This window comes from Rhinoderma darwinii, chromosome 2 (assembly GCF_050947455.1).
Source record: "Rhinoderma darwinii isolate aRhiDar2 chromosome 2, aRhiDar2.hap1, whole genome shotgun sequence".
NCBI classification, from domain to species: Eukaryota; Metazoa; Chordata; class Amphibia; order Anura; family Rhinodermatidae; genus Rhinoderma; species Rhinoderma darwinii.
This window is the reverse complement of record NC_134688.1, coordinates 261394174-261411243: the sequence shown is the minus strand read 5'-3', so window position 1 is coordinate 261411243 and position 17070 is coordinate 261394174. Positions and strand designations below refer to the sequence as shown.

The following is a 17070-nucleotide window of genomic DNA, read 5'->3' as shown; positions in this document are numbered from 1 at the left end:
TTGTTATTGAGCACATTGAGTAAATATCCACAGTGCAGGGAGAGCAAGTAGCAATTACCTCCACCAAAGGTTTCCAGTAGCTGTTGATAAGATTTGCACAACATTGAGGATGAATTTTGGACCATTCCTCCCTGTAATGTGTTTCTGTTAAATCTTTCTTCGAAGTCTTGTGTGAACAGCCCTCCTCAGGTTATGCCGCAGCATCTCGATAGGGTTAATGTCATGACTTCGACTTGGCCATTCCCAAATATATATCTTTTTAAACAATTCTTTAGTAGATTTACTTGAGTGATGCAATAAGACAATGACCGAGACTTCCGGTTCCGGCGCTGGCGATGCAGGACGTGAGTGACTGAGCTCCCGCTCCCGTCTAGCCTGCTTGCCCGCAACAGTCGCTCCGGTGGCGACAATCAGCTGTGAAGCCACCAGCCCTGCACACAGGAACATACCCGGTGGTGCCTGTATGGACAGGTACCTCCTCAGAAGTTCGCATAAGCCAGCCATGGAAGACTCAGCCGCGGCCGTGGAAAAGGGAAGTAAGATGGCGGCGCTTCCCGCCACTGCTCCCCTGCTATAGACACAGGATGATGAGCTGCAGCAGCCTCAGTCCCAGCTTTCAAGCCCTGCAGAACCCATAGCCTCTTCTCATCCTGCACCTATTGATTATATAGCCCTGGCCCGTGAAGTGGCCAAGCAGATAACGCCAGACCTGCAAAAGGCACTGGAAAAAACGGTGCAAGATTCCCTGAACCACATGCATGCGGAGCTGGCACAAGTCACTTCCAGGACTGATGAATTAGAACAGCGTATGACGCTGCTGGAGGATGAAAACGAGTGCCTGCAATCCAAACTTAAAGTGGTGCTGTCTGCTACTACGCAGTTGGGGGACAAGGTGGAGGATCTGGAAAACCGCTCCAGGAGGAGCAACCTACGACTGGTGGGTTTGAAAGAAGCGGTGATCCCTTCTGATTTACAGCGACTATGTGAGAGGACATTGCCAGCAGATTTAGGTCTTCCACGTCCCTGCCGGGTGGAGAGGGCACACAGGGTGGGGCCGGACCCCAGAAATTTCCCTGCAGCGGATGACAACAGTTTGCTTCGTCCCAGACAAGTAATCTTTAAGCTGTTGGATTACAATGATAAGGTGGCACTTATGAAGGCATTCCGCAGCAGATCGCGTCCTTTAGAAATAATGGGCATGAAAGTGCTACTTTTCGAGGACTATTCTACGGAGGTCGCAAAATGCAGGCGTTCTTTCAGCAAGATCTGTACCGCGCTGTTCCAAGCGAAAGTACGTTTTAACCTGCAGTACCCAGCCATCTTACGGATGTTTCAAGAAAACGGGCGGACCAAGATTTTCACCACACCGAAGGAAGCGGAGGATGCACTTGCAGAGCTCTGCAGACACAGACCCCAGCACGAGGAGCATCGCAGTCCAGCACACAGTCCACATCGCAAGTCAAGAGAAGTCAAACGGAATCGACTAGACATGGAGCGAACCTGGGCAGAAGCTTTAATGCCCACACCAGGAAGATCCCGGGGAGGTCGAGCCGGAAATGGAGGGGACTCTCCGAAGCCGCAGAGGCGACCGCGGGACCGCACCCGATCCACGTCTCCTGATTGATGGGCAAAGTTTTCTCAGCACCATTTTATCTGATGTAATGGTCATGTGGACGCTGTAGATCAATCGCAGGCTCCGATCGTCTGCAGATAAGTTTGCAGATAATCTTAAAGTTCTGATGGCTGCATTTGGCGGTCTTATAAGGCACCTTGTTTCGGTCAGCAACTGACCTAATGTTACAATGTTAAAATGTATGCATTTTGATATTTTCCCGCATTTCCACTGCAGGGGATTAGAGAGTGAGTTAGGGCATGCTCTGAGATCTCTAATTGTGGGCGCGCTCGACCGGGAAGGATACAAGGCCTCCCCTACGCAAGGGATTAGTTATATCTGCCACAGGTCGCATACTTGGGGAAGGTTCGGTAGGGGATTCTGGAAAATGAGGCATGGAAGTCTAGCGGTGGAGCAGGGTTCATTTTGACACATTATGTTATAGTCCAAACGGACTCTAAGATGTTAGACCGATGGTATAAGATTGTATAAATTTGTGTATCGGCGGCAAAGGGTTAATGAGGTGGTAAGGGCAGGTGCAGCTTACTCATTGAACGTGATATATATGCAGGTCTGGGGGGAGGGGGAGGGAGGGACGTGTTTTGGCACAACAGAAAAAAGTGAAGTCTCTTACGCCAATGGGTATTAAGGGGCTGATGACCCTTGCTGCAGGTGATTTTTCGTTTTTTTTTAGGTAATGGCCTGAAGGCCTTGATATGGAGTTTAGTTTTGGTTTCCAAGCCGGGTTTTGGCTACGTTCTTAATGTTTACGCATGGCTTTTGGGAAAAGATGGATCTGACTCCCTGAACCTATCACGACTTTTAGACATTTTAGCTCATCTTATGCACTGCCCAATAACATGAAAATAATCTCATGGAACGTTAAGGGGCTTAGGTCCCCACAGAAACGGACCAAACTTTTGCGTCACATGAAACGATTACACCCAGATGTAGCCCTATTACAGGAAACTCACCTTACCGAGCCAGAATTTAAGTATTTGCAAAAATTCTGGGTGGGTCAGGTTTTTGGCTCGCCGGCAAGGGATGGTAAGGTGGGAGTTATAATCTTGGTACACAAAAATTTTACTTTTTACGCTGGTGTCCCAGGAGCGTGATGATGAGGGCTGTTGGATCCATCTATTGGTGGAACATGCAGGGGAAACTATCAGTATTCATAATGTGTATGGCCCAAATGCGGTCAACACAGGTTTTTTTGGTCACTTGGAAGCCCAACTCCAGCAGGATCGTACTAGGCTTTTAATTCTAGGAGGAGACCATAACACTGTAAGGTCCTCCAGGGAAGATAGGAGTGCAGGGACTAGTTCGCAGAGAAATAGGGATAAGATCTTGCCAGACTTTTTAAGACACACTGCCCTAACAGATGCTTGGAGGAGTCTACACCCTGATGCGCGGGAATACACGCATTTCTCTCATGTCCATCAGCCATGGTCGCGTATTGATTATTTGCTAGTTAATGACGCCTTATCTCGACGGTTACATGAAGCGGCGATTGAGGATCTCGTTATTTCGGACCATGCCCCGGTTTCCATTACTTTGGCCGACACAGCTATGGGAACGGATTTTATTTGGAGGTTCCCCTCCTTTCTGGCAAAGGATGAGGGTTTTCTACAGAAGCTAAAGGGGTGGTGGACGGAATATGATGGGGATAATGCATCACATCGTTCGGACCCGTCACTGTATTGGCGTACAGCCAAAGTGGTAATACGAGGGAAAATTATGCAATTTATGTCTAATCTTAAATGCAAGACTACCGAAGGGTACAAGGCAGCGAGTGACCGATTACGGTGTGCATACACAGCATTTCTACACTCTCTATCAACATCTTTGGGGGAGAAATGGAGGGAAGCTAAGCGGCAATTTGATCAGTGGTTAGATAAGAGAGAAAGTATTTATCGGTCCCAATTTGATGCTGATCTAATGCGTTTCGGCAATAAAGCGGGCAAATTATTAGCACGACTAGCGAAGGGGAGGTTTACACCGTCACACATTTCAACAGTTAACGACTCCAACGGAAATCCTACATCAGACCCCAAAAAAATTAACACTATATTAAGTACATCAGAAACAGGGGAGTTGGAACCAGCGCTGAAAGTGTAGTTTCTTGTTAAAACGGAAATCTATTTCCAAGTTTTATTGGTCTTGGTTAAAATCGAAGCACAAGGGCTACGAACAAAAATATAGTGACAGGTAGGTATAGTCCAGAGTACAGAGAGAAGGAGAGGATAGGCGGTAGCCTACGTGTTTCAGACCTTCGCTAGGTCCTTAGTCACTATATTTTTGTTCGTAGCCCTTGTGCATCGATTTTAACCAAGACCAATAAAACTTGGAAATAGATTTCCGTTTTAACAAGAAACTACACTTTCAGCGCTGGTTCCAACTCCCCTGTTTCTGATGTATCTTTTGCGTGTGCCGACACGAGGATCCGTGTGCTGATTCCTATACCCTTCTTGTGACAAGGTGAGCTGGAGGATTTCTTTCATATTTTTCCTGTACTATATTAAGTAAATACTATCAAGCCCTTTACTCAGACACGCCCATAGACCCCCAAAAAGGTAGGGAATTTTTTGAGAAGGTAAAGCTGCCAGGGCTCACTCAGGAGCAAAAGGACTACTTGAGCGCAGAGATTACCTTAGAGGAAATCCAGAGCACCATTAAGACCTTATCCAACGGAAACGCCCAATGTTCCAGATGGATTTACAGGAGAGTTTTTTAAGTCCCTGAGAGAAGAAATTAGCCCTATCTTGGTGGCATACTATAATATTTTACTAAGGACTGGTACTCTCCCAGCAGAGGCCAAAATAGCGCATATAAAGGTATTACCCAAGAAGGGGAAAGATCCTCTTGACCCGGGGGCGTACCGTCCTATATCACTGATAGACCAAGACCAGAAATTACTCACAAAAGTTTTGGCCAATCGTCTGGCTACGTATCTACCCACACTGGTGGGAAAATCCCAAGTAGGCTTTGTAAAGGGCAGGGCAGCAGTGACTAATTTACGTAAGGTGTTGATGGTGCTAGAAACAGTCAAGCACGATCCCCAGCCAGGTACCCGGCCGGCACTCTTAGCGCTAGATGCAGAGAAAGCTTTTGATAACATACAGTGGGAATGGCTGGGGATGGTGCTGGACAAAATGAATGTCCAGGGAGCCTTCCGGGTCTTCTTGAGGGGTGTTTACAATAATCACCAGGCCCGCGTTCATTCCTCAGGATTTCTGTCGGATCCCTTTCAATTGCATAAAGGAACCTGGCAGGGATGTCCCCTGTCGCCACTGTTATTCAATCTAGCACTGGAACCTATGGCTAGAGTCCTGGAGGAATCCGCTATGTTCAGAGGTATTCAGGTGGGATCACTGGCAGTTAAGTTAGCCCTGTTTGCTGATGACGTTATACTTTTCATGTCAAATCCTCAAGAGCATTTAATGCCGGTTTTTCATTTTTTACAGGAATTTGGGCAATGCTCGGGATATAAAGTCAACCTAGCTAAAAGCGAACTGCTGGAGTTGGGCAAACCATTGCCTAAGACCTTTTGGCAATCCTTGGGATGTGGGATATCCCCGGTTGAACACTGCATTACTTATCTGGGCATTAAGATAGGGAAGGTGCCAGACACCCTGTATGGCCTAAATTATCCCCCGTTATTTAAAAAAACACAAGCGGAACTCACCCGATGGTGCCAATTGCCGTTATCCCTTCTGGGGAGGTGCCACCTGATTAAGATGGTTAGTTTCCCCAGATTGCTATACCCCTTTCAAACACTCCCTCTCCTATTGAAACATGTGGATGTCTCTAAACTGACTTCCTCATTCACAAAATTTATATGGGCAGGAAAAAGGCCTCGCATTGCACTCACCAAGCTCATGATGGGCAAACAAGAAGGGGGTTTGAACTTCCCGAATATCAGGGGCTATAACGTGGCATGTCTCTTTCGTCATGTAGTGGATTGGCTTCACGAAACGAGCCATTATTCCAACTTCGATCTGGAGGGGGAGTATGCCTCACCCTGGAACCTGAAAGCTTTGCTACATTGTAGAGTTGCTTCTCTTCCGTGCCGTCTCAAAACCTCCATTGTATTGATAGATACAGTCCTAGCTTGGAAAGCGGTACGTAAGCACTTTGACCTACCTCACCTGCTATCGAAACATATGCCGTTGGGCGGACACCCGGAATTTCTACCGGGAGTAGGCAAGGGAGACAGTTTTGCCTCTTGGGGGACTGTAGGCATTAATAACGCAGGGGATCTTATGCATATAGAGGAAAGGAGATGGTGTACCGGGGCGGAAATCACCGCTAAACTTAGACCCCTAGAGGGTAGGGTTAATTTTTTACTAATTCTTCAGGCACAATCATTTTGCACCTCTAGGCTCAGGGATTTGAATAAGGAAGCCACCTCTCACACTCTAGATGAGGTCATAGGTCCAACTACTGTGCGTACGACTATTTCAGGGTTGTATCAAGCACTGGGGGATGGTTTTGTTCGTCCGCAATCAAGGGTTAGATCCAAAGTCTGGGAACGATGGACTCAAGATCCAGGTATAGGTGAGATCATACTGGGGGTTTGGGAGACGGTACAGAAGAGTGTTATAAACGATAGCTGGAGGGAACCCTATTTTAAATTAATGCATTCGGCTATATATGGCTTTCATATTTTGCCTTCACAATCCTTCCCCGACCGCATTACGTGTTGTCCCAAATGCAACACCCCCCTGACGAATTTGTGGCATGGAGTATGGGGGTGTGTTCATACTAAGCGATTTTGGGTGATGGTACACAAATATATTTCGGATCATTGGAAAACGAAACTCCCAATGATGCCTCAAGCGCTGCTGTTCCATCAGGCGCGATCGCCGGAGGAGGAGGGTGCTCGAGGGGTGAGATCTCCTCCCCTGCTGGTGCACACGATTTTACTGGTGGCCTTGAGATGCCTCCTGAGTAAATGGCTGGAAACAGACACGCCTGGGTTAGACATGATAGTGTCTCGCCTGAAACAGTTATTAGTTCTTGAGAGAGTGGAGGTGGAAAGACGTAAGGAAACGGGAACCAAGAAGCTATTCGCTAAATGGCAAATATTCATAGAATCACAGTGCACAGCGGCCGAGGTAGTGGAAATTGTTACGCCTTTCCGGCACACAGCGTGGTATTATACGCAGCTCTTGGCAGGCACTTTAGGGGGTCTGCAACTTTGATCTAGTCAGGGGATAAATGAAACGTAGCTACTCATTGATAACCTAAGTCGTGTCGGGGATGGGGGAAGTCATGTTTTCTGTTTTATATGAAGATCAACACTTATGCCATGTTTGTATGTTATGTTATGTTGTGTTTAATTCAATATTAATTTAATGACAGTTGAGTGCTGTGCACTGATGATGCAACCTTTGCGTGAAATGTTTATAAGAAAATGTGAAAACTGTTAATAAAAAATGATGTTTTAAAAAAAAAAAAAGACAGTGACCGAAATCACACAACATCTCTTCATCTTGAAGTCATCTACTACTGCCCTTACATTGTCCTGTAAAATGTTTTGATACACCTTTAATTTTATTATTCCCTCTATGACCACTAGGCCCTTACATCCTCAGGCAGCAGAGCATCCCCAAACCATGATGCTCCCTCCCTCATGTTTTACAGTTGGGATTAGGTTTTTGTGTTTGAGTGCATTGTTCTTTTCCCTCCAAACATAGCGTTGTGCATGTGTATTAAAAAGGTAATTTTTTTGTCTCCATAGAACATCCAGGTGGTCTCAGGAAAACTTGAGACACATCGAACTTGGACAACAGTGGATTCCTTCGTGGCATTCTTCCATTATCACCATTCTTGTCCAGAGTGTTTTTTCTAATAATGGACACATGAACAGAGGATGTTGCCGTTTGTAAGAGTCTTTAGTGGGGCTTTTGCTGTTGTCACCACTTTCAGGATTTCCCGTTGTGATCTTGGAGTGATCCTAACAGGTCGCCTATTCCTAGGGAGAGTAGCAACAGTCCTGAATTTTCCCCATATCTAGACAATTTTGTCTAACTGTTGATCGATGTACATCCAAGTCTTTAGCAATGCTTTTGTAGCCTTTTCCAGCTCCATGCGTCTTAATAAGGCTGGATTTACTAAGCACCGAAATGCTGCGGATGTTTCTGCAGCAAAATCTGCACGTTTTACCTGCAGATTTTTCAGTAGATTTCACCCTTTCTACATTGAAAAGAGTGAATTTCGCAGTGAACATGCAGAACAGAATGACCATGCTATGTATTTCCATCCGAAAAATGTTCAGCAGCGTGTGGAAGAGATTTGTTCAATTCTCATCCACATCTCCGGGACTCTAATCTGCTGCGGAATTTCCGCACTAATAATCTTTAGCATTTCCATCCCGTATGAATCCATTTTTACGCGTCTTCTAAAAGTTCTATGCCTCGAGGCATGGTTCACACTAACCCATCTTTCCTAAGAAGAGCAGGTGTGCCTTTATTTAATAAGCAAAAAACCTGTGAAACCCACACTTGCAATCTCCCCTCTAATTGAAACCCATTTTGCCAATTAGCTCTCAGAAAAATTAAAACGGAGGTTCACATACTTTTTCTCCCTGCTCTGTGAATGCTTACTTAATGTGCTCAATAAAAGACATGAACAGTAAAACTTTTAGTTTTAGTTTTGTGTTTGTCTACAATTGTGATTTAGAGAACAATCAGAGCATATATTATTAGTAATCAATGCAGCAATCCAGGTAATCCAACTTACTTTTTCTTGCAACTGTATAACAATTATGAATTTAGTTATGAGTTGAGTGGATTGTAATCGCTGCTTCATTTATGGTTCCCCATCCATTACTAGACAAATCTTTAAGACAAAAAGGGGATTATATTCAAGCAGCCTTTCAGACCTATATTCCTATGGTGTCCAGATTGATTATCTGTATACCGGTATGGGTAAGTAATTATACCTATTTCAGATAGACGATTTACGTTAAAGTGTAACTAAACGTTCGACAAACTTCTGTTATGTCATAGTGACATGTCAAAAGTTCTGATTGGTGGGGGTCCAAGCACTGAGACCCCCACCAATCGCTAAAACGAAGCAGCAGAAGCGCTCGGGTGAGCGCTCAGCCGCTTTGTTTCTGTTTGGCCTTTTCCGGAAATCAATGTATCGGAGTACGGGCTCAATAGAACGTCTATGAGCCTGCACTCCGATACGTCGGCTTTACGGAAAAAGCCGAACAGAAACAAAGCAACTGAGCGCTCACACAAGCGTTTCTGCTGCTTCATTGTAGCAATTGGTGGGGGACTCAGTGCTCAAACCCCCACCAATCAAAACTTCTGACATGTCACTATAACATGTCATAAGTTTGTTGAACGTTTAGTTACCCTTTAAGTGATGGTTCTCTCTGACGTGCTCAAGGCCACAGGGGCAATTGATTAAATATATGGCAAAACCTTGAGTCACAACAGAAATGTCCCTGAATCTTGAATCCTTTACTGGTATGTGTATGTGTAAATGTAGCCCCTCTTTAAACTTTCCCAAATTGGGCAGCGTCACAAAGTCCGAGTGTATGAGAATGTCTTGTATGTTTCGTCGTCGACTGAAGGACTCCATTTAATGTTTTCCAAAAACAGGTTAGGAAAACCTGTTTTTTAAGATGTGCCAGTGCTTATTGATGATCCCTATGATGTAATGTGTGTCAGGTGAGTATGTTGTTATAAATGGTATTCTGAATAGGTTGTTTTTTTTTTTAGGTTGTAATAAGTCCTCCCTTGGCAGGTGTGTTTTTCTTGACCGTTTTTTGTTCAGGATGCTGTTTGGGAAGCTCCATGTTTTACATTTGTTTGCTATCTTCTCAAGTGTCACTGTGCTTTTAGTCTGATTACTCACTATTCTTTTTACCTGTAGTAATTGTGAAAATGACAATCAGGCATGGTGAATGCCAGCTGTCATAATATAAAAGACTGTTTTGTCAGTGGGTTTCTTGTAAATGTCACAGGTCAACCTATTATCATTTATCTCAATTAGAACATCTAGGAAGTGGATCTTAGCCTTATCAAATTCCATATAGAAAGAGTTAGAAGGAACAGCTAAACTTATTTACCATGTACAGGGGCGTAGCTAAAGGCTCATGGGCCCCGATGAAAAAGTTCTTCTTGGGCCCCCCCCCAAAAAACTTCTCATGGCCGACGGGCCGCAGCTGTCAGCTGCATCGCTGGGTCTCCTAAGTGACCCAACAATGCAGCACTAGCAGCCAGGGGCATCACTAAAGTCTTAAAATGTCAGGGGAAATAGCCCCATAAATATGTCCCCCGCAAAAAAAATTATATGTGTGTGTGTATATATATATATATATATATATATATATATGTGTGTGTTTGTATATGTGTGTATACATATATGTATATATAAAGACCGCAAATCTGTAGCACTACGACCCTATAGCTATGTATAGGATTAGATACATTGTCTCAGCAGACTATCACATATGATAAGCTTAGATATAGGTCCCAGCTCGCTGACATTGCGGGTCCAGCGCTGGACCCAAGAAAGGTAAGTATAATAATTGGTTTGCTTTTTTATGTGTTACTTATTTTTTTTGTGTTTGTGTTTTTTTACAGGTTTGATTGTTGGATTCGAGGACTACTTCAATGACAGCGTTTTTTTTTTTATTCTTCATAAAATGGCTAACGAGGATTGTGTTGGGGTTTCTTATTTCAATAAAATATTTTTTCCACGTCCTTGTATTTTAATGGCCGCTGGCTGATTGACCGCATCCATTACTAAGGCGGGGCTTCGTTTTAGCCGTGCAGAGGCTAACACTAACCCCGCTACCCACCGCCACCAGGGGTACCAGGAAGAGTCAGGTACGATCCAGTACCCGACCATCTGTAGTGATGGTCAGGTACTGGGGCGGCTACAGACTAGTATTATTAGGCTGGCAAAGGCCAGAGACATTCTGGTAATTCCAGCCTGCTGCTGCTGTGTTGTATCTGGCTGGTTATGAAAAATGGGGAACCCCACATCGTTCTCTTTTTTTTTTTTAATGAGGTGGTGTCTGCCCCATTTTTCATAACCATCCATATACAACACAGTAGCAGCAGGCTAGGATTACCAGGGTGGGACTGCCCACAGTGATTGGCCTTTCCCAGCCTGATAAAACCAGCCTGCGGCCGCCCAGTTGCTACAGATGGTCGGGTACTGGATTGTACCCGGCTCTTCTCGGCACCCCTGGTGGTGGTGGGTACCAGGGTAATAATGGAGGATTAGGGTTAGCCTCTGCACTGGATAAAACTAAGCCCCGTCTTAGTAATGGACGCTGTCAATCAGCCAGCGGCCATTACTAAGGAGGTAGTAATAACGTTTAAAAAAAATACAGACATAGAAAAAATATTTTATTGAAATAAAAAAAACCCACACAACCCTCGTTAACCATTTTATTGATAAAACAAAGGCCGTCATCGATGTAGTTCTCGAATCTGTTGTAGTCCAATGAACAAACCTGTATAAAAACATGAACATAATAACATTAGTAACACATGTGGTAGGTTTAGATACAGGGCCCATGTGCATGTGTGATACGGTCTGTTGGACCCTGTATCGAAGCCTATCACAAGGTAGGCTTAGATTCAGGGTCCATCAGACAGGATCACACATGAGCCATGTATCTAAGCCTACCATGTGGTTGGCTTAGATACATGGCCCAGCAGACAAAATAACACAATCCTGTGATCCTGTCTCAATGGTAGACTTAAAGGGGTTGTCCAGTCCATAAACATAATGGCCTATCCTGAGAATAGGCCATCAATATCTGATTGGTCGGGTTCCGACTACCGGGATCCCCGCCAATCAGCTGCGGCCCCTTGAAAAGATCTGATCGGCGGAGGTCCCGGGAATCGGAACCCGACCTATCCGCTCCAGCAGACAGTGATATTAAATTTACCCTCCTCTTCGGCCGCAGCGGAGTTGCTGGCTCCATCCAGCGTCGGGATGTTGTGCGCGTACAGCGTTGTGACGTCAGGACCTCCGCTGCACTTTGGAGCGAGGAGGGTAAGTAGTCTCAGTTACTATAGTAACAGGGGCCTGTTTAATTTATTACATAGGCCCCAGTTACTATAATAACTTTTTATAGATGTGCTTCAGGGGCCTGGTCGCAATCGTGACCTCTGCGACCCCTATAGTTACACTACTGACCATATATAATAAACTGTGATCACATGACTGCAGGATCATGCTACATACAGGATTTGTCTGTAGTCTGAACCATGGATAAACATTGGTTTGCATAGGGGCACAAAATGATAGGATTTTTTTAAAGACTATTTGCAAAGTTACTTTTTTATTTTAATGTGTTGAAGCCATAAAAAAAAAAAAACGGGATTACAAAAGTTTACATATCCTTTAAGGATAAAAGAGGCAAAGCTTAACCTTTTAATAAGTTTCTGTGTGGCTGTTATGGGGTGCCAGATGCTTATTGTAAGCAAATCATTACACATTTTGACAATATAGGGAATACTACCAAAATAAATTTGATAAAAGACGTGTGTGTGTGTGTGTGTGTGTGTGTGTGTGTGTGTGTGTGTGTATAGATAGATAGATAGATGTGCACATTGATGTGGATGGTGATTTAGATCCACACAATGTAATGACCATATATAAACAGGCTAGGGCAGAGAAGAAGTGCTGTAATGAGGACATTCTTATGAGATTCTGCTGACTTGTCTATACTGTACTTTCTAGTTGATAACTCAGCAAAAAAAGTAAGATGTTAAAGCAGTTCTGACATTTTTCATATAAAGAAAAGGGTCTGCAATGGATTATTCTACTATAAGGTGTTCTTTCACACATGGGTTATTCCTCATGTGTATAAACTTTTCCTAATAAAGTCCCAGTGTCGCCCATATCAATCAATCAGATCCCTTCTTCCATTTTCAAACATGTCCATAAAAAAAGAAACCCGAAATCGCATTAGACTGCGATGTCACGTCGCGGTAAAAAGACTGTTTTTGTTGCGAATTGCGAGAACCCAGTTTTATAGTTCTAATCAACACAGGCACTTTTTGTTAGAACAGTTTCTATACATGAAGGAACAGAGAGTTTGCCCGCTAATAGATGTCATGTACTCCAAAGTACATCTAGTTCTGGGCAACCCTGTGTGGTGTATTTAATCATATAAGCGGAAATGATATGTCCTTAAAGAGATGGATGTAGCCATCTGTATCTTGACTATGATAACTTGCTGCAGCGTGATATCACACAACAAAAGTCATTGAAAAACTCAAGATAATGGATCTAACCAGTGTGTATTTAATGCGTTAAAAGTCAAGGTATTTAAACTGCCCTGTCTGAAGACCGCATAAAGTGGTGACATATACGCTGATTTCAGCGGTCTTTTTACTTATTCAGTAATATTACGTGCGGGTTTGCCACGCATATTTTCATGCAGTGTAATATAGTACCAGCAAAGTAAATGAGATTTCAAGAAATCTCATCTACACGGTTCAGATTTTTTTCTGCGTGTAAATTGATCTGCGGTGCGTATTTTAAAATCCGCAGCATGTCAATTTATCCTGCGTTTCCGCCTGCGAATTTTATCTGACTAGTTTTACAGACAAACGCACCAAAATATGCAGCATAAAACCCCACCTATTTCCGCATCAAAATGTAAATACCACAACTAAAAATGCATCAAGGGCGCTTTTAGCTGCGGAATTAAATGCGTACACCTTCGGTTTTGGTGCGGATTTTCCGCATCAAATTACCCAACACGTGCTGGTTGACACATTTATTCCTATGCACAGTAATCAGCGGCTGGAGGGCACGGGGAGTGTGTATATATGAATATCATTAGACTCAAGCCCTGAATCGCCGGACGCTCACTGCAAGTATAAACGAAAAATTCTCCCAAACTATGGCAATTCACTTAATAAGTGACAGACCACTAAAATCATCGTATCATTGTTTTATGTGACTATTTAAATATGTGACAGATCCACTTTAAAGGGTTAACTGGACTTTAAGTTTTCATTGTATTCAGTCCAGTTTCTAGGGAATTTAGCTGACAAAGGCAAACATCACCCCATTATACACATTAAGATTTTTTATTTTTACTTTTTCTCAAACTTCTTCTGATTTATGTACCACAAAATATCAGAAATTAACTTTAGCTTGTATTTATTCTTTTACAACACTATACTTAGTACAGTAGAAGTAAAGTGTGGCATACAGAGCAACCATTACTTATGGCCGCGGACTGTCACCTGCATTTGCGGGCCGTGCTCCCATTATAAACTATAGGAGCTAGGTCTGCAAATTCAAAAATTAGGACATGTCCTATTTTTTGTGGGTCATTTCTATCGCCCAGACACTTACCTGTATATATTTGGGAAGGTGTCCGTGGGCCATATAAATGAATGTCTCCGTATTTTTATCTGCAATTACGGAACAGAAAGGCTCTGCTTCTGTTCTCTTTCTCCGTTTGTTACATTACGGTTATACAATTGGGGGGGAGTAGTATGGAGAATGGTTAGGAGGATGTCTTGATGAAAAAACAGGAAATATTGTAGTATTTTATATTGATTGATTGCTACACTATTACTGTATGGTCAGAGAGGGCAAGGTTTAATAAGAGGATGCAAGCTTTTATAATCCAAGTCTATTTCAAGTTCAAACAACTTTGCTACATTTTTATGTGCTTTTATTCTGAGCCAATAGTGTAATAGTAGGAAAGGAACATTAGCTATAGTAAGAAAAAAAAAATGTTTAACTATTTTACATGTTTCAATATTTTATCATACTGGCACTGCCTATGAGCAGGTGAGCAAAATATTTAACCATGGTCTGTTTTTCTTTTCTCTTCTGTCAACCACAGGTGCTTACCGTCCTGAAGTCCCAGGCAAACAGTCCTTTCTTTACAACAGTGACAAGAAGTGGGTTCCAGCATAGACCACACACAAAGCCTAGATCTAATGAACTGCATCTAAAAAGCACATCTGGCAAAACGGACTCTTCTGTCAACTCTAAAGCATCATGAATATAAACATTAATGAACTTATTCTTGTGCCTGATCTGCTAAGAATCTCAAATTTTGTGAGTTCCATCTTAAATTAGTTTCTAAAAATGCAAATGATTTATACAACCCCTTGTTATATGCAAAAGGTTCTGTTGTTAAGGTCATTTCCAACAGGTTTCCATTGCTTTTTGATGGTCAAAAATAGCATACTCTTTCCTGTAAAAAAAAACAACAAAAAAACAGAAGCTTGAAGGACCTATTATAATTTATTGGGATCCGTCAAAATCCGTTACACAACGGATTTGTCATAATGCCAAAAGCCATAACGCTATTGTGATCAGACCCGTATTATGTCATTGTTAGCTAATAAAGTGGTCATCGAATTGTGAACCTACTCTTAGTTAAAATGGAGAGCCATGTCCAGTTCCGCTCTGGAAGACTGCACGCTTCGACTGATTTCCCTGGGTGCCATGTAATGTTTCCATTTCTGTTGCATTGATTACATTTATACCTAACTTATAGAGACTCTGTCACCACCTTATAAGTGCCCTATGTCCTACATAATGAGATCAGCGCTATAATGTAGGTGACAGTAATGCTTTTTATTTAGAAAAATTATCTATTTTAAACCACTTTATGAGGGATTTTTAGCTTTATGCTAATGAGTTTCTTAATGCCCAAGTGGGCGTGTTTTACTTTAGACCAAGTGGGCGTTGTACAGAGGAGTGTATGACGCTGACCAATCAGTGACCAATCAGCGTCATACACCTCTCCATTCATTTACACTGCACTAGCGATATAGCTATATCGCTATCTGCAGCTACATACACAAACACTAACATTACTGTAGTGTCCTGATAATGAATATACATCACTACCAGAATCCTGACACTTCTGAATCTTTTCTGTGAGATTCCAGCGAGGCAAGCGTAATCTCGTTTGAAATGACAGGTTACATCGAAACTCATTAGCATAAAGCTAAAAATCGCTCATAAAGTGGTTTAAAATAGATCGTTTTTCTAAATAAAAAGCATTACTGTCATCTACAAACTGGCCCATAAAATGCAGGAAAATTTTATGGGCCAGTTTGTGGAAGACCCGACTAGAGGTGAAGCTCTGTTGGATCTGGTCATTTCTAATAATGCAGAGCTTGTTGGGAATGTCAATGTTCGTGAAAACCTCGGTAACAGTGATCACAATATAGTTACATTTTACCTATACTGTAAAAAACAAACGCAGGCTGGGAGGGCAAAAACATTTAATTTTAAGAAAGCCAATTTCCCCAGGATGAGGGCTGCAATTCAGGATATAGACTGGGAAGAACTAATGTCAAATAATGGAACAAATGATAAATGGGAGATTTTCAAATCTACTTTGAGTTATTATAGTGCAAAATTTATTCCTACAGGTAATAAGTATAAACGACTCAAATTAAACCCCACATGGCTTACACCTTCTGTGAAAGGGGCAATACATGACAAAAAAAGGGCATTTAAAAAATACAAATCTGAGGGTACAGCTGTAGCCTTTGTAAAATATAAAGAGCTTAATAAAATCTGTAAAAATGTAATAAAATTAGCAAAAATACAAAATGAAAGGCAGGTGGCCAAGGATAGTAAAACAAATCCTAAAAAATTCTTCAAGCATATAAATGCAAAAAAGCCAAGGTCTGAACATGTAGGACCCCTAGATAATGGTAATGGGGAGTTGATCACAGGGGATCAAGAGAAGGCAGAGTTACTAAATGGGTTCTTTAGCTCTGTATATACAACAGAAGAAGGAGCAGCTGATGTAGCCGGTGCCAGTGCTGTTAATATATCAGTTGATATACTGAATTGGATGAATGTAGAGATGGTCCAAGCTAAATTAAATAAAATAAATGTGCACAAGGCCCCAGGACCAGATGGGTTACACCCTAGAATTCTTAAAGAGCTTAGTTCAGTTATTTCTGTCCCCCTTTTCATAATATTCAGAGAATCTCTAGTGACTGGTATAGTGCCAAGGGACTGGCGCAGGGCAAATGTGGTGCCTATTTTCAAAAAGGGCTCTAGGTCTTCCCCGGGTAATTATAGACCAGTAAGCTTAACATCCATCGTGGGGAAAATGTTTGAGGGGCTATTGAGGGACTATATACAGGATTATGTGACAATAAATAGCATTATAAGTGACAGCCAGCACGGTTTTACTAAGGACAGAAGTTGTCAAACTAACCTAATCTGTTTTTATGAAGAGGTGAGCAGAAGTCTAGACAGAGGGGCCGCTGTGGATTTAGTGTTTTTGGACTTTGCAAAGGCATTTGACACTGTCCCCCATAGACGCCTAATGGGTAAATTAAGGACTATAGGTTTAGAAAATATAGTTTGTAATTGGATTGAGAATTGGCTCAAGGACCGTATCCAGAGAGTTGTGGTCAATGACTCCTACTCTGAATGGTCCCCGGTTATAAGTGGTGTACCCCAGGGTT

General features: G+C 42.6%; 1 protein-coding gene across 2 annotated transcripts in view; it reads left to right on the top strand.

Annotated features, from left to right (window-relative positions):
- Positions 1-14934, top strand: part of STPG1 (sperm tail PG-rich repeat containing 1) — a 110913-nt gene extending 95979 nt beyond the window's left edge. For both annotated transcript variants that reach the window (XM_075853210.1, XM_075853209.1), the window contains exon 8: positions 14466-14934. In XM_075853210.1, the coding sequence (XP_075709325.1) occupies positions 14466-14539 (74 nt within the window). In that variant the 3' untranslated portion in view covers positions 14540-14934. The remainder of the gene's footprint in view (positions 1-14465) is intronic.
- The last annotated feature ends 2136 nt before the right edge of the window (positions 14935-17070 follow it).